A 19,100-nucleotide genomic window follows, 5' to 3' on the forward strand; every position below is an offset into this window, starting at 1 on the left:
GATGGATGGGTGAGTGGGTGGATAGATGGATGGGATGGATAGGAGTGGATGGATGGATGCATTTATGAGTGGATGGGTGGGTGGGTGAGTTGATCGATTGATGCATGGATGGATGGATTGGGGTGGGCGAGTGGATTGATGGGTGGGTTGATAGATAGATGGATGGATGGGTGTATAGATGGCTTGTCGTCTTACAGGCTTGTAAGATTAATTGAGTAAAAGTTTGATAGATGAACGGATGGATCAATTGATTGATCAAGATCAATTGAACTCGAGGAAGAGATCTACAAAATACTTACTTTACAAGTCTTTTCTTAAACGTTGGGTCTCAAGTTGACACGACAAAATCCCATCCCCATGTTTCTCGCTAATAAACCGTAGCCTTGTCTTCGCAAGTCGCTTTTCTCCCCTGAAACGGCACGCAGTATACGTTCACACACAAATGAATGTCTTAAAAGGAAAAGAATTTTGATTTTAATTGTAGAGTATAAAACGTCACATTTTCCATCTGTTAAAATTTAAGTTACATTTATGTATTCATAACGATATACACACGGTTGGTGAACAAGTGACACGTTAAAACAATAAATGGCGCTTTTCAAGATATATACAATGGAAAGACTTAATCATCCACAGTCGGTGATCATTCAATCAGAGTATGACACGCTGATAAGATTGAAAGGCAATCTGCTGCATCGGTGTAAATCACTGGCGATGGCATTGTTACAAAGGCATTTATTACATACAACATTAATATGGGCATAAGATAGCATGTCTCAAACGTTCTTGTCAAATGGAAATACGTGATTATCGTGGTTGACTATCATATTATTTTGAGGGGAAAGTGTTGTCATTTCACACATGAAGCCGTTTGGCTCAGAACTATTAGTCTCTCTCCATGTACCATCTGATGAGTCTAGCACAACACAACCTTTGGTGTAACTAAACACGTTGCTTGGAGACCATTTCCTATATTCGCCATCAGAGTCGCTATCCCAGGTAAAACGCCCGTGGAAATCTCGAGATGATGTTATTAATAATTTTAATTTTATTGATCGAATTTTTTTTACAAACAACACGTGAATTTGGTCAATGGACGATTTCCAGGTGATGCATATGGAAATTTTACCTGTTGCACCAGTAATGGTGTCAGCATAATCGATTATGTAATTCTCAGTACGCCTTTGTTTCAACATGTCAATGACTTTAGAGTTGACGCGTTAGACGTTTAAGATCACTTCCCTTTTCAATGTAATTTACACTTTCCTAATCATACAATCACAGAGATTAGTAATCAGACTGATATAATGCTAATCAGTTGCATCCTTGGAATAAATTTCGTTGGAACATGGATTTACATGAAGATTTTAAACGTAAATTACAAGACGAAATATTGAGATTTCTAATACCGATAAAACAGACGATACTTTAAATGAAATTTATTCAATGGCTGGAGCTGGTATGGCGGTTACATATAACAATAAGCGAAAGAGATATCAACAAACAACGGTGGGGCAAAACTTGTCGGCTTGCACGCAACAAGATATTTGAACTGTTGAATATATATCGCAGTTCAAACACAAATGATGACAAACGAAATTACGTTGAAGCACGAAATGATTTTAAAAGAATGTGCAATGTCAAAGTGAACGAATACAAAATGAGGCAACGTAACGCTCTCTTAGAAAATTCCAGTGATCAGTGTAAATTTTGGAAGACGGTCAAAGACATCAGAGGTCATAGAAAGGGGTCTTTAGTTCATAATAAAATTGAATCAAACGAATAGTTTAACTAGTTAAACGATTAACTAAATGTTCCTTCTAAAATTGTGCTGTCGCTTTTGACAAAAATATATCTGATGAGTTACTGCAGCATGATACGGACTGTCAGTTGTGTAAGCCTTATTTACGGGGACTATGTCATTGACAGTTGTTTGTTTAAGGTAGCACAGGCCTCCTAAATCAGCGAAAGAATTAAACCTTTGCTCAAACTTTCCTCAATGGAAATTTCAGTCATTTTCGAGAATAAACATGAGTGGTCAGTATGCAAATTTTAGTACTAGAGAAACAATTACATAACATTGATCTATACTTAAAATTTAAAATGGCGGCCATCTCCGTGTTATAACTTTGGAGGGAGATACAATTTTTGATCTCTGTAAAATTAAGACGGTAAATTTTTTTCGTAGTCCAAGAGCTTCAAAATAAGCCCTACAAGTGATAGATCAGAAAATAATTGTGAAAAATTGACCACAAGATCTGACTCCCAGGGGCATTCTGTCTTAAGATGATGACTCTATTGTGTCTTATTCTCTTTGGCATTTGTGTTATCTTGTCATCAAAATTACTTCAACATGTCTTTATTCTACCGCCCTACATACACCCTCAATGCGTAATTGATCTCACATTGTGATGTAATGACAGACTTTTCGTTCACTCTGCGATAAAAATACCGATGGCACACATAAATTTAAAAAGTGAGGATGTCATTCTCAATAAGAGAAACACTTTCGGGAAGTCGAGAGCATTTAGGCCCGAGTGATTGAGGTGTTTGCCAAGCATGTAGGTGAAGTTAGAGAACAAAACACATTAAAATTTCAGCTTTTATCCCCTAAGTATTCATCATTTGATGTTATCACTGATGTTCGTAACTATGAATTTTAATTCAAAAAACAAAAGACTGTTTACCGTAAAACGAGAATCCCGTGATACCATAAGAAATCAATGATATTCAAACTTACCACATTATTCCAATGGTCGTTCAAAGAATTTGCACCGCAAAGTGGTGAACGAAAGAACAAACGTTCATTCAGTATGGGCAGGAAAGAAAACACACCAACTGATTTGCGTTGATTCATTCTTTCAATGACAAGAAGGCAGGCTTAGTTGAAGGACTGTTTCTAATGGCTCGGGCGTACATCTCGCTGTCTGTCAATCTGTCAATAATCGGAAAGGTTGGCTCTAACTGTCTCTTACAAGATAATTTATGGAACTTTGGGGGAAGTGTCAAGTGTTGACATTGAGGTGTTATACAAATTAAAGTGGATTTCCTAAATGGCTACGGATTATTATGAATTTATCATGACTATTTTTTCTCTAACTGCTTAAAACCACCTCGAGTAATCAGTCAAGGTAACGTCAAAAGTCTCTCTGGAAAAGTGAAAAGAAAATGAGATCAGGACAAAATATGGTTGACGTTGATAGAACAGGACAGCTTTAGTGTTTTCTGAAAAAAGTACACAGATTAACATATCTTCAGGAAATATACACCGCCTTTGAGAAACGACCAAGCTTCATTCAAAATTGAGTGTTGGCAATGATGTATAAGGCTAATCAAAGTCTATCGATAGTCACGCGTTGTTTCTATCTTGAATAACAAAATATTATTTTGAGAATGACGTAATCATCTCATTACAAGAATAATGTTATTGATATTGATGTTAATAATTTTTTTCAGAGATAGCTCGTACATCATAGTACGCTTGCTACTGCGCGTTGCCATGACAAATCATCTTCATAAAATATGTTCATCACCAACTTGAGGCGTTCTAATAAACGAAGCAGTTTTGGAGCAGATCGTTTGACTTTCAACATTTTGCGTCTTACGAAAGCTGAAACCAACTACGATGATCATGCCCTCGAGCGTATTGATGCATGATACGGGGTAAAATGCAATCTGTGCTGGGCTTTAGGCTAAGCTTCATCTTCGACTTGCAACCTTGGCTTCACAGATTATTCGTTTACTGTGAGCGTACCTTCTCAACTTTTCCTGTGACCTTTTCTTCTCAGTTTATTGTTATGTTGAGTAAGTACAGAGTGAACCTTACAGGAACAAGCTTCGTAGTCGATAAACACGTCACACGGAACTTTATTTGATAAAACTCTAATTTTTCTTGACTATATCTTTAATGTCGGAAAGAAATTTTATTTCTACTAAGCAAACATAACTTTGTAAGGGGAAATTTATTTTACGTTATTTTTTTTTTAATTTTAGCAAAACAAATTTGACTTATAACAAAATAACTTTAAACTTTAAAAAAAAATATTTGTTTCTCAAAAGTAGTTTTTGTTTGTAAAATAGAAATAACAATTGATAAACAGTATCAACTCAAAACTCATGAACTGTGTTTCCTAAATGGATGATATAACCTTTATGTTCTTAGAGCAACAAATAAACTGAATTTCTTGTAAGCAAATATTTATTCTTCTAGAATAAAATTGATTTCTTAATAGAAAACAGATTTTCTCAGAGCAGCTAATTAAAATAAATTGATTAAAACTTCTGTGGATTCTTGGGGCGAAGTCATTATTTTCTCAAGACAACAAAAGTAATTTCTTTAAGATGCAAACATTTATTTTAATGGCGGCGGAAGTTAAAGTATTCCATCATGCAACACCAAAGTTTGCCTCTGAAATCGGCGGGCATTGATGAGTCAGTTTCTCCGAGACAACCATGCCTGATTTCATTGGTGGTATGGACACGCAAACTGGTAAAACGTTGAGTTGCAACTTTAGCCGAATGACTATAAATGAAATGAAGGCAACATCACACACTCTACGAGTGTAAATTTTTAGTTAGGACAAAATATTGGCAATTAAACAATGAATCAGTCCCTTAAGAAATGAAAACATTTCTTTTTTGAAAATATAAGACTTCAATGTCATATAAATAATATGTGTTATCTTAAAACCAACAGATTTCTTCAGAGTATTAAAAATTATGTTAGGGAAGAAAGGATTCATGCAAATATTGACATTTTGGTCTTCGAAAAATTAACACTGGTTTTTGAACATTGACTTGAGTGTGTATTCTCAATAAATTACACAGCTATTAATGTAGCTATTAAAAGTTTACTCTTCAGAAAAAAAGAAAATCTGGTCAAGGATTAAATGGTCAGTCTTCAGAAATAAATTGTGTTTTCCAGTATTTAAAACTTACTTTTATAAAATGCAACAAGGACAGATTACTTTAAATATATTAATCGATGTAAAGTCTGGCTTCTTAGAAAACACTTAAAGTTTACGTACAGAAGATTATATGTTTTTGAAGAATCAAAGTGCTTACCTTTAAAATAAATTTTGGCAAAGTTAGTTAGAGTTGTATTCATAAAAATTAGACAGTTTTTATTCCAAAATTAGAGTCGCGTCTACCAGAATTAGGGTCTAATCTTGTTCTCGTAATAATAGTTGTGTCCCCTAAACTTAAGTAATACTGTAAAAATTAGAACATTTTGTCCGTAAAATAAGAGTTATGTCTCCTGATAATTACAGTGGCAGCCAACCAAGTTTAAGTTTGTTTTCGGGAAATACAATCTCATAAATATTAACGATATTGTAGGCTTATAGAAAAATGAGTTCATATTTCAAAGTAATTTCTATTCCCGTCACTAAACACAAAGAATTTAGGGTAAAATGGATAGTTAATGTTAAATGGCACACAAGCTTGTTTGATGACCATTAACTGAAACAAAATTATTCAATTTTAACATATGTTATTCTAAAACATCCCCCAAAACGTATTGTTTTACATTTCCTCTTGGTATTCTAAATATTAGCAAGAAATCTCACGTGATATATTTTAGGGACAGGTATCTTTAGGATGAATCATATGTAATCTTTCCAAATATGCAGGAAAAAACTGTTATAATCTGTTATAATTAAACAAAATTAACAAACAAATTTAGTCAATCTGAAAACCTACCCCTGTCTTCAATTTGGACATGCCTGGTACAAGAAACCGTGTCGTAACATACTCGGGACAATATGAACGACATAACTCGTCAAAGTTTGGAGAGCAAAATTAAAATCACATAATTACATGTTAATATCCTTACCATTCCCTCTAGAAATTTAATGATATAGAAAGTATTTTATAATACTTGAGTACATCATTAAATGTATTCATTTGTGCAATGTTTGTCACCCAGCATGTATCACACGAAAATGTTCACTGTAATTTTCTTGCGCACCTTTATCATGACTAAGTATGGACCATTACATCTTACACCATTACATGATTAGTGTCGATTAATGTTCATGTTTCAATAATGTAGACGTCCCGGACGGTTTCAACTTTCTAGCCCCTCGTTCCATGTTGGCTGCCAGATCTGAAAGAGACGTAGGCGTGGCGCAGAAGGCACAGTGGTCCATATGTTGGAAGGGAGATATGTATTGCCTTGTTTAAAGAATATTTGTCTAGTCTGCAGGTTATTAGCATAGCTTGTACATTATTGGTCTCATAGCGAGGCAAAAGATGTCGCTATTTTGATCATGCACATTTAACACGATTGGAACTAATTTGGGATAATTGGATGGTTGTGTAATGTCTTCAAAATCTGCAAATGTAAGCTAATTTGCTTTTCTTTTTACGTTACACACTTCTTTTTATGAGAAATTTGTAATATTGAGACATTCAGCCATAGGGCACCAAAGAGTTTTATCATATACCTACATTCACGTGCCTGTGTAAAGCTATGGGAGAAAGCGCCCTCAGATCCGTGCATTTTTTTACGTATCACGCCCCGGCCCGGTGCCCAAATATGGGCAATCGCGTGCATTTCTGAACTATCTCGATTCTGGTTACTACGCGCGTTGCTATCCGCAAACGTTCCATTCGTACACAAAGCCAGCTCGAGATTTGGAAAACGTTTTATGGAGAAAATCTTTGGGAAGTATTGCCAAAATTTAGGATTTTAAAGATTGCCGTCTTCTCGGTCTAACTGTTGACAATTGCGGGGACAAGTACACGTTTCTTAATTGTTATCTACCAACTAATGCCCAAGGGAATTTTGAAAGTTTTTCCGAATATTTGCACAAGATTAATGATTTTGTTCAAGAAACAGATACCAGCAACATTTTTATCATCGGTGACTTGAACGCTGACGTAGCAGCCAACACTGATTTTGGTAAGGAGTTAAAAGACTATTGTGATCAATTTGATTATGTTATTTCTGATGTGGAGTTGTTAGGTTTGAAATCAGAGGCTTTTACATATGTTAGTGATGTACACGGTACTACCTCATGGATTGACCACTGCATCACTACTCAACAGTCTCATAGCAAAGTTATTTCTGTTAGCATTCTTCATGATTTTGTTGTTTCTGATCATCTACCTCTGTCTATCAATATTCACTGTGATTTCTCACGTGAGGGAAAACAAGAACATGCCTTTGGCGTGTCTGATAGCCAGTACTCCAGGATAGACTGGAAGAAGCTCCCGGGTTACACTAAATCTGCGTACACAAATTGCACAAAAAAGCATTTTGATAATATTAGGATACCTGAGTGCCTCAAGTGCACTAATAGTAATTGTAAAGATTCCTCGCATTTGCAAGCAATCGATGAGTTATACAGTAACATTACCGCTGCTGTGACTAATGCAGCGCATGAGACTTTAAAACCTTCATCAAAGGGTAATTATAACACCGTCCCTGGTTGGAATGACTGTGTCAAGGATGCACATGAGGTTGCCCGCAAAATGTTCGTGCTTTGGGTAAATGAAGGAAAACCTAAGCATGGTCCCTTATTTGAAATGATGAGGAAATCCCGGGCTAATTTCAAGTATCTTTTTCGTGTTTGTAAGAGAAATGAAAATCAAATTAGGGCAGATAAAATGGCTGATCACTTAAAGTGTAATGAACAGAATAAGTTTTGGAATGAGGTCAGAAAGCGTTCGAGCAATAAAGCTCATTTAGCATATACAGTGGCCGATGCATCTGGGCATGCTAATGTTGCTAAAATGTGGCAGAATCATTTCAGTGCAATTCTGAATTCAGTGTCTTCTGTTTCGGGGAAGAGGGATATAGAGGAGAAGCTGAGCAATGTTACTTTCTCCTCTGACCATTTCGTTGTAACGTCCGAAGTTCTGAAAGCCATCCGTCAGTTACCCAATGAGAAATCAGGCGGAGCTGACAACATTACAGCAGAGCATCTGAAGTTTTCACACTCAAATATCCTTCCGCTACTTGCACATTGTTTTAACGCAATGCTTTCTCATGGTTATTTGCCTTCTAGTCTCACTGATGTTATTTTGGTTCCTATCATTAAGGATAAAACAAAGTTGGCCAGTAACGTCTCAAACTACCGACCCATAGCATTGGCTACTATTCTTTCAAAGGTGCTGGAGCATATTGTTCTTAACAGATGTCAGTATCATATGATCTCTCATTATCTTCAATTTGGTTTCAAACGTAACCATTCTACTGACCTCAGTTTATTCGCCTTCAAAGAAATAGTTGATTATTATACCAGCAAAGGGGGTCCAATGTTCGTTTGTTTTCTTGATGCATCGAAAGCATTCGACCGCGTGAATCACTTCAAGTTAATGCAGAAGCTCATTGACAGGAAGGTCCCTCTCTATATTGTAAGATTTCTTTATTTCTGGTATAGAAACCACTTGTTTTGTGTTCGCGGAGGAATTCAATGTCTGATTGGTTCTCTGTAAGTAATAGTGTAAGGCAAGGAGGGGTGCTCTCTCCTTACCTTTTTAACATTTACATTGATGATCTAATTCAGAAGCTTTGTGACACTAGAATTGGGTGTAGTATCTGTGATGTCATAGCAAATAACTTAAGCTATGCAGATGATATGACACTTCTCAGTCCAAGTGTGAAGGGTTTACAGTATCTTCTTTATGTATGTGAAGATTACGGTAAAGAAAATGACATAATTTATAATTCCCAAAAAACGGAATGTATGGTTTTTAATGGAAGAAAGATTACCGTCTCTCGTACACCTTGTGTAATGCTCAACGGAAGCAGGGTAAAATTTGTTACTCAGCACACTCACTTGGGGCATGTTATTACCAGTGATAAGACTGATGATGTTGATATTGAACGACAAAGACGTAATTTCTGTGTTAGAGCCAATATGCTATTGAGACACTGTAAACACTGTTCTCTTGATGTTAAGAAAGTGTTGTTTTCTGCTTACTGTAGAATAATTTATTGCTGCCATTTGTGGTTTAACTACAAATCAAAGGTTTTGAACAAACTAAAAGTTATGTATAACAATGTTTGGAGGAGGCTCCTAGGTGTATCTCCTGGTAGCAGTGCTTCAAATATGTTTGTGTCTAACAATATTATGTCTCTCGGGGAAGTTATCCGACAAAGTATTTACAACTGTAAATGCAGAATTGATAGATCTTCAAACGCATTGATTTCTGTTATATGTAATTCAGACTGGAATTGCCACAGTAAGATTTTCCGTCTCTGGAGGAAGCAGTTGTACACATTTTAAGTCTTTCTTTCGCAAGTGTTTATCATTCTCTCTGTTTCTTCTGCGTTTTTTTTTTCATTGTTTTTGATCATTTCAATTTAATGTTCCTTTTGTTTGTGTAATGTTGATATGGACACATTGTCTGAAATAAACTTTAATAATAATAACTTTTGTGTCAGGGAGAGCAATATGAAAATATTAAAAGCACCAACTCACATTTGTTACTGACGGCTTAGAGTCAGAAATTTGCTTGTGTAAAATATTCTCTTAAGATTCCTTCAAAATGTCAAATTTTTCACTTCATATTTCATATACGAAACATCGAGTTTTAAGAACTTCGCAACTAGTGATATTAGAAAATAGTAAAAAAAGCTGAAAATATTACTCGTTTCTCGCATCTTACAGAAACCTGTTTTGAATTTCACTTCTGATGTAAACGCACAAGATATTTACGAGATACTTCCTCTGATAATCTTCATTTTCAATTAATTTTAAATATTTCTTTGAATTGTAAACGGATTCCTCTGGCGAGCTTTAAGAACTATTGAAAAGTAAGTGTGCTCTGATGTCTTTCATAATACAGCTACTAACCTTGCGTCAGTGCGATTCTACCGATTAAACATGACACATTCGCGGAATGCATTAATTATATGATTGGATTCTAGGCAACATGCCACTATGAATGATTCTGAAACCCAACGGATTCAGCAGCTAGGGCAGACGATGGGGTACTTCCATCAAGGTGCTTGGGTATGTGTTGCCCGAACTGCTCACTTTTCCACAAAAATATCCCTGAACGTGAGATTTCTCATCAAAAAATAATAAACACGGGTCTATAACAATAAAAGCATTGTGTGCGCATCCATAAGGAAAACCTTCACAGTAATTTGAAATAGCGTAACGGTAATAAATTCCCTAAAATTTGTCATCATCATCATTAATATGGGTAAACTTAAAATAATTAAGTGTTTTCATTTCCAATTTGCCTTGTTACATATTGCACCATGAACTTAGTCTTTATAAGCATCAGATGTCTTCTTTGGGCATTTTTGCCATACTTTTTTCAAATATCTGTTAACAAGTATTGATGTAGTCAAATGGAATAGTGCGATACTAGTGGAAATCCATGGCTGTTCTCATCTTACAGATCATAATTATCAACTTAAAGACAGTCATATTTCCTTACGAGAGAAGCAAAAATAGAAACAGAACACAAGAAAAGGCTGGGAAGCAAATAACGAAATTGCAAGATGAAATAAGACTTCAAAATGATCCTTCCCTTTCCACTTAATAAGCAAATTCTTTCGTTAACTCGATGATCAGTTAATGAAGGTCTATTACACCAGTGACGAGTTCTGTATAGAACAGGTACTCAGCTTCTATTCCAGTTATAATTTTCTTACTTCAAAAATGGAAATCCAACCTAATCTATGTGATCAATATTTTCAAGTTCCCTTCAACTATCATATACCAAGATATTCATTGGTGATGTATGCCCAGAGAAAAAATGCATTACGCACTTCTGTGCGCTCATGTTTTACACTACCTTTCATAGCGGTAGCCGACTGGTTTTGTGTGAGGCCCAGCAGCTAGGCGATGTTGCCGTGAGTGTGTGGGGGTTCGAATCCCGTTTTGGTTATAGTAAAAACTATATTTACTTGTCCCCGAGTCTGTCTGATAGCTCAGTAAAAAGCTTCGTGCTTTTCCGATTACTATATGTGTGTGTGTGTGTGTGTACTGTGTCTGTGTGTCGTCTGCTCCATGCACACTGTGTTGCTCGGTCGCGCACAGGATTGTAACATCTAAGTCGGTTGCTGTGACCAACTCTTTTGGGTTGGAAACGGTAGCCGACTGGTTTTGTGTGAGGCCTAGCAGCTAGGCGATGTTGCCGTAAGTGTGTGGGGGTTCGCATCACGTTTGGGTTATAGTAAAAAATATATTTCATGAAGTAAGTATAAATATGCCGTAGTGGTAATAGAAATGTTGTCAGCAGTTTGTAAAGTCATTTTCCTTAGACAAGTTCTTAAATAGAGCATTTTTTTAAATTTTTCAGTTGGATAATGTTTTCAATATTTCTATGCAATGATTTAAATAGAGTTTCTTGCTATCTCTCTGCAGAATGATGAAGCACACAATATTCAGCTTGTCAACAAAGCCTGTATATGTTACAAACAATTGTTGATAATTGAATTAGAGTCCAGACTGAAAGTCAAAATTATCAATGATGTTGTGTTAGCAAGCTGAATACTGGACAGTTCAACATGCTGTAGAGAGTAGAACAAGAACGCAGTTGATAAACTGAACAAAAATATTGTTGTTAGTACAGCAACTGCCCAACTACTGCCTAGGGGCAGTGTCACTGTCACTTCATACCCACAGTGACAGAGATAGCTCTGAATCTAATGTAGTTGAAGAAAAGTCTGGGTCACGCAACGCTCATGACAGTCGAACAAGCAATTCTAGTTTATACAAGAAAAAACACAACAAAAATACTGAAAAGTATGAAAATTTAATGTTTTTAATATTGTTTTTTAAAGAAAAAAGATGGGGTCATTCCTTAATTTTCTACAAACAAAGGATTAAAAGTCACAGTTTTTCAAGAAGACACTTAAAATCTTAAAATCAATATATAAAACTAATAATTTCAAGTCCATGCAGTGATAAATTGTTTGCATTCTCATTTTGTACAACAACACAAAGTTAAAACTTTGAACACTAAAGATATTTAATTTAAATGAAAAAATGTTACACCGAAAATTTCGGTTCGGTAAGTCACCTTGATCGTGTTTTCACTAGTTGGCAAAAGGTAGCAAGGAATGCATAATTTGCATACTCTCTCATGATCAGCATTTTTAGTGTCTTCAGCGAGTTCACGTGACCCGTCCTGATTAAGATTAATTCATGTCGGCTTAGATTGATCTATGCCTGAATGAGAACATGTTGAAGCTTATTTTTAAAGAAAGAATGTTGATGGTCACAATTTTTAATAGTACAATCATAATTAATATAAAGTTCGAGATGATAGCGTTGTTAAATTATCATTAGAACTTCATATTTATGCAATTTGATATTCTTTACTACTTTATTTGTGGTTTATGCTGAAATATATGTTTTTGTATCTTAGTTTCATAGCTTTTAAACTGAATCAGAAACAAGCTATTACGTTTGCATCAGTTTTTATGTATGAACGAAAGCACTTGAAAGAATTCAACATTGAGGGCGCTATACACCAAAGCCCAGACGCTCCTGCTGTACAGCGTCGCGTCAGCTGTAGTGTAAATATACCGTCACATTTCGCTCCCTTCAAAGGCGAATTGATACGTATATGTCATTGTCACTACTAAGCCAATGAGGAAAATCTTTATTAGACTTTAATACAACGCTTAAGAATTAAAAAAAAAAACTGTCCGACATTCTTAAATGTTTGGACACCGGAAGATCTGTTTCGGTCAACAAGAAATACGGAAGGTTTTGGCACGGCTGATTTCGAAGCTGATTTAATCACCTTTTTGGCATCTTAAAAACACCACAATCAAAACACAATATGTAGAAAAGTTATTATTATCGATTCTCCAGCTGTGGGGAATTTTCCCGCCAATCAAAGTGGAAGGACCGTGTCTCAGAGAGCGAGCTCGAGCGTGTTCTGTACTCGCACTCTAAAGATGCACCTAAAACGAGGAAAGTTACAGCCGCGTACATACTAAGACATGAGATTTGGATAAAAATGAAAATTAGAATTTTGGTTCACTTTTTACGAATGAACATTAAATACCTTCGATACTGACCTCCGTTTCTCAAACGTTATTTTCACTTTCGCCTGGAAAATTAAATTATGTACGAACAACCCCACCCGGCGACCCAGAACATTTTGTCGCGGTTTCAGAACTACTGTGTGCATTTACTAAATTTTACCATCCTCTTTTTAATCACACAAAGCAGCCAGGGAAAAATACAATGTGCAGACGGACCCTCTCGATGCATGCCAAAGAAAACAATGCATATTTTGTACTTTAAGAGTTGACCTGATAGAGTCCCTCCATGTCCCACCGAAGTTTTATATAAAATATATGAACATGAACGCAAAAAACACCGAAATAATAAATGATACTGAAAAAGTATTCTGTAGCGATACGAAGGTCAACATATGAATTAAACAACCATGGAAATCTGACATTAAATCGTCCTTACAGCGCATTAGTAACTGTTGAAGAGTTCGTCGATCATTTTCTTATTTACCTTCATCAGTTCATAGGTCAGTGTGGTGTGGATACTTGTCGTGTGATAGCGCCCTCTACACAAGTTGTGTCATAGTTCATCGCGATGGCGTCAGGTCAACATCGTGTTCGTCATGTTCGTGGGGACGTTGGATATAATGACTTTTGTAGGCGTGATTTTGGTTAATCGATCGAAAAACTTGAAACCATACATGACAGAGATAACAGAGGATATGCAGGTAATTTTTTAAAACATTATTTTGCACACACAACTGTTGATTCGCCATTCTCTACGAGTTGAGATGTGATGGAATTGGTTCTGTAATCAGTAAGCTTGTATTGCAGAACACACCTCTTGACAAAATGACTCAAATATTTCAGTAGAAATTCTATAAAACAACTCACTTTTGGTATATTTGTATCGAAGACATGAAGTGACAGCTATGTTAAATATTTCAGTTCAAAATTCTGTTTGGAAATGCAGAAAATAACCCCCATATTGATTTGTTGACATGACTCATGTGTTGTGATGTTGACAAATCACCGTTGATTGTCCTACACTTCTTGTCAAATTTCCTCGATTTTTTCACTGAAAATGTGTCTGAAATTATTAAATTTCATCATGTTCAAACTCTAGAGAAGTAGCGACAACAACTTTGAATATTTTTGGCCCAGAATATCGGTTCTAAATGCAAGAAATAACCGATTATTAGTTTGGAGGGTGATGTAAACAGTGCAGGCCGATCGTTTCGTCACGCTTGAGTGACGATTAAAATTAGCGCGTCAAAACTTTTGAACAAATTTCAATATTTTGATGAAATTTAGACATTTACACATCATCTTGGTGTTTCTGTCTACTTAGAAAATACATAGATTTCATCGCTGAGAGATCCTCTAACAGCAATTCTATCACCGTCGGCGGTCACTGCCATGTACCAGGGGTAGATCCCTTGACGATGGAAAAGATGACCTATACAAGTTCTATCTTCACTCCAAATCGAAATCCTATCATTGTCGTAATCACAAACATAAACATGATCAGCGCCATCAACGGCAATGCTGTGTGGGTAGGACAGCTGACTATCGCCGTGACCACGGTGACCGTATTGGTACAGGAAATTGAACTGAGCATCAAAACACTTGATGCAGTGATTGTAACAGTCAGACACCATGATGACATCCTTACTGTTGACAGCGACAAAGTAGGGGCTGCTGAATGGTGTCTGGCTATCATCTTGATGACCACCAAGACACTCTGCAATGTATTGTCCAGTCTGGCTGTACTTCAGGACACGATGACCGTTGACCTCTGTGACAATAACAAACCCCTTCACAAGAGCTATGCACCAGGGATTTGAGTTTGTAGTAGGGTAATTATTCTGATAACTTTATTATTTTGATCACAAACAACTATTTGCACATTACTGTCATCAAGGATGAAGTAGAGGTTGTCCTGAGAGACAGCTATGGACTGTGGCTGGAATGGCTTGGCAAACTGACCACTGAAACTGCCCAACTCCTTTTCACATGTGTAATCTTGGTTTAGTATGTGTACAATATTGTTGTCGCTGTCACACACCAAAAGTTTATCATTGTGGAATGCCAGACCTCTCACACCTTTGAACTTGTGTCCTTGATGACCCTTCAGAGTTCTTCTTGACCAATGTTCTGAAAGGTCAAAGGTCAAAATAGGATCAGCAGAACATGAAATAGTTTACAGTTAACAATAGGCTGTACTTGATCTTGTATATCTTGGAAGTAAAAACAGATATAGAAACAAATGAAAGTGAAATACAAAGTCAAATATTCAGCCAAACGTTTAGTGCATTTATCATCATCATATCTTAAATTTTGATACCTTATTACCATGGCAACACAAGTGTTTGTTTTGTCAGAAATGGTTGTTTTCCAAATGTTGTTTACCAACATCTCGGCTTCTTTATGTGTTTTGTTGATCAAATTTGATTTTAGCATATTAGTGCTGTAAAGGGAACTGTGTCACATGTAGCCAATGAATTGACAGTTATGTTGCCATGGCAACATTTTGTTGTTTTTGGTTCAAAAATTATAATTTTGGTATAACTTCTTAGTTTCCTTAGTTTTTATGAAAATTCTTTACAAAACTTTTTTTGATTATAGCAAGCATATTGAATTGTCAGTACATTATGAATTCAAGAATCAAATATAATGACAAAATGCATTTTTTTTTATAAAAATGACATTTCTGCAAGTTCGAATTCGCTAGATGAAACAAAGATAGAACTTTCTACAATTTATAGTAAATTCCGTCATTTTATAATGTGAATAACATCATGTCTGTAAATCTTGCACTCATTTGTGAATGGTTGTTGTTGTGTAACTTAAATGTGATAAATTTAGGGATGTTTATGTTGACATAGCAACACTTGTGGACCAAATGTTAAAATTTACAATTGAATTATCCTGTCTTCATCAGTAATATATATTTAAAATTCTCTAACAATACAGGTACAAAATTACAAGCACAGTGGACAATGCCCATTAATAATGAGGACAATGCACTTTTTATGTGTTATTTATTTATTTATTGACTGATAATTTTAATTTTTTTATAGTTCTTAGCCAAAGTTCTTTTAGCGTCAACTTATAATTAGACAATTTGTAAAAATATAGCTCCTCTCAAAAACTAACGATGTCAAAATTTAAATGATAAAGTTGATTGCATTTGATTTATCAAGTCTTTCAGTTACTGTAAAATCTTGCTTTGTTTATCAACTTGACATGACCAACCAAGTTGGTCATTCTCTTTAAGGGACAGTGGATAATTAAAACACATGCACAGTGAACACAATGTCTGCTTTTATGGAGGAGGGAGTTTGGCTGTGTCTCCATTACCATGCACAAAAATTGCATTACATGTTTTTCTGTCCCAACATTTCACCACACATTTTTCTTAAATAGCAAAATATTGCAGTATATTGTTTGGCGTGTACCAGGTCAGTGCATCACTGGCACTACACCAGCATTCTTTTGACATACATGTGGCTCAGTGCTTTTCTAACAATCATTTTAGGTACACTGTATCAATTCATTTCATTCTATTGGTTACATCATTGTGGAGTTTGCACTGAACAAAGATTGACTTTACAAATGTAGAGGTGGTATCATGCCAGGGGTGGTGGTAATTTGTTGGAATTATACCTTGACATTACCAGTTGTATGGGTAGGTATGCCGATACAGAATGAGGCTTGGTTGGATTTTCCCACTTCCAAACTTTTAGGTTTTTTTTTTTTTGGGGGGGGGGGGGGGGGGGGGGAGATGTTCAAGGCCACACGCATTACTTGCATTTACCCTGTGCATGCCTTATAGTAAAAAATTTATTTCTTAATTATCCACAGCTCCTAAGGAGAATAAATGTAAATTTCCTTTGTTACATCAATTCAAAAAAGTAACCATACTCTATATTGGCCATACAGGTGAAACTGGTTTCTCCATTTTCACATATCACCTTTTTCATAAAACTGTGTATAAGAACACTATTTATCTGGAAATTTCCAAGTCTTCCATCAAAAAGTCATCAATAATTTACCTGTTTATTTAAATTAAATGATGAAAATTAATAGGTCCTTAAAAGCAAATTGTCTCTGAATTTTTATACGACTGATTGCTAGGGTTTTCATGTCATTGTACAAATCATGTTGAATTATGGGTAATTTGCATCACATGCTTGAAAAATTACTTAGAGTAATTTTCAGAGGATATCATTTTGCTAACAACTTGATGTTTTTCAGTACAAATGTTTTATTTCTCTATTGTAGGTCAATTTGCATACAATGGAGACATCATGTATGTACAGTATTAGTGTGGGCTTTCTGGAATCTATTCAGTACTTAATGTAAGTTGATGTTAATTCATATTTTATGACTCTCAACATAAACAATAGAAAAGATATTGCCCATTGTTAATGTTACAGATAAACAGTCCAGGGCACATCCTAAATAGGTGATGCTACACCGTAATATTTTTTCCTGTCTTTTAACCAGTAAGCAGCCAGCCCCCATCAGTAAAAGTTTGACAGAAATAGCTCCAGAGTGTATATCCTGGCAACCTAAACATGGGTTCATGGTTACATAAGCCATGGTGTGTTGCCTTAAACTGCTCTAGATCTGCTGCACCTGCCACAAAACTTTTGAATGTACCATATTATTATTGTAGATCTGTGTCAAAAATATTGTCAGTAATTGTTAAAGTGGTTGCACATTCATGGAAATATACGGATGTCATTCGTGAAATGAACTGTCACGCCGTATTCTGTCAAAATGGTGTACCCGGTACCATGTTTAGTCTGGCTCAGACAACCAAACCCCAGGGCTCGAAATTAGTGGTAGTCCCGCGTCCATAGACTACCAACTTTTCCCTGGGGCTACCAAAACCCATTACATGGTAGCCCACACGGACTACCAAAGTCTGGGGCATGAAATTATTTGTGGTCGATATGATGTTGATCGCTGTGAGATGACGGACGCCCATACAGTTGACCCAGGTGGACACAGAGAGGATATCCTATGACTTTGTTGTACAAATTAAAAGGCGACAGTGCAATCGAATTTGTTGGGAAAAACTTTCAATAAAATATCATTATCTGAACTGATGTACTTGGATGACAGGCTCGGGAAATGATGGCCAATGAAAATTCATTTTTATAGTTATTTAATCACAATGTATCAATCACAATTAAACACAAAATCATTCAAACAGCAAAGAAAAAGCTGTTGGGCCATCCACCAATTACTTTTCAAAGGGTACCAAATCATCCCATGATAGTGGAGAAATATAGCCAAAATTGCCACGAAAGTGTTAGGAACATGACGGTACCAATCCTGAAATTCATAGCTAATCCGTATTTAGCCATGTTATGTTTATACGTGCTGAGTAAAAAGTCGTTGTCATGGCGAACATAAAACATTGCATATAAGCTCTGCGTATGTGTGAATAGGTCGTCAAACTTTGAGGCGTCCCCGTTGTCCACTACACATGCTATACCGTTCTCCTAAGGCTATGATCTGCAGGTATTGATGTTAAATGACTAGAAAATTCACTTCCTGGATAGATACCAATATTGTTAAGGGTAGCATACTGTCAATCAACTGTTTTACTGCAACATTAGCTTTCGAAGACAAGTCTTCCCATAGCTTCATCTTCATAATTGCTTACAGGCAGCCTCCAAACCTCAAACAACGCATTGTCACCAGTAAACTCCCTACAACCATCCAATCACATGGAACAACACCCTGTAATGAAACCAAATGCAAACTGTGCCCTCTCATCAATACCGCCGCCACTGTTGTCGGACCCAATCAGAAAGCTTTCAACATCAATGGATCATATGACTGTGACTCCACCAATGTCATCTATGCTATCATCTGTATGTCTGTATGTATCTGTATGTATCCGCTGTATACATTGAGGACAGCCAGTACGGAAACGTATCAACAACCACAAGTACGACATACAGAGCAACAAAATATATAAACCTCATGCTCAACACTTTTACCTAGCTGGACATTCTATCAATGATTTCCGTGTGGCTGTACTGAGAAAGATCCATATTAAAATCACCATCCGAAGAGAGACTGAAGAACTCAATATCATACGAAATTCGTTTGTGTCAAAGAAGGACTCAATCGAGAT

At 36.0% G+C, this 19,100-nt stretch overlaps 1 protein-coding gene and 1 long non-coding RNA gene across 3 annotated transcripts in view; one reads left to right on the forward strand and one right to left on the reverse strand.

Moving 5' to 3' along the window:
- Nucleotides 1–14,768: 14,768 nt before the first annotated feature.
- LOC139141050 (kinectin-like) overlaps nucleotides 14,769–19,100 on the reverse strand; it is a 40,162-nt gene continuing 35,830 nt past the window's right edge. The window contains exon 9 of the mRNA XM_070710625.1: nucleotides 14,769–15,097. Within this exon, the coding sequence (XP_070566726.1) occupies nucleotides 14,769–15,097 (329 nt within the window). The remainder of the gene's footprint in view (nucleotides 15,098–19,100) is intronic.
- LOC139141060 (uncharacterized) overlaps nucleotides 17,222–19,100 on the forward strand; it is a 38,444-nt gene continuing 36,565 nt past the window's right edge. For both annotated transcript variants that reach the window (XR_011554123.1, XR_011554124.1), the window contains exon 1: nucleotides 17,222–17,304. This is a non-coding gene — a long non-coding RNA (uncharacterized lncRNA). The remainder of the gene's footprint in view (nucleotides 17,305–19,100) is intronic.

This window comes from Ptychodera flava, chromosome 1 (assembly GCF_041260155.1).
Source record: "Ptychodera flava strain L36383 chromosome 1, AS_Pfla_20210202, whole genome shotgun sequence".
Taxonomy (NCBI): domain Eukaryota; kingdom Metazoa; phylum Hemichordata; class Enteropneusta; family Ptychoderidae; genus Ptychodera; species Ptychodera flava.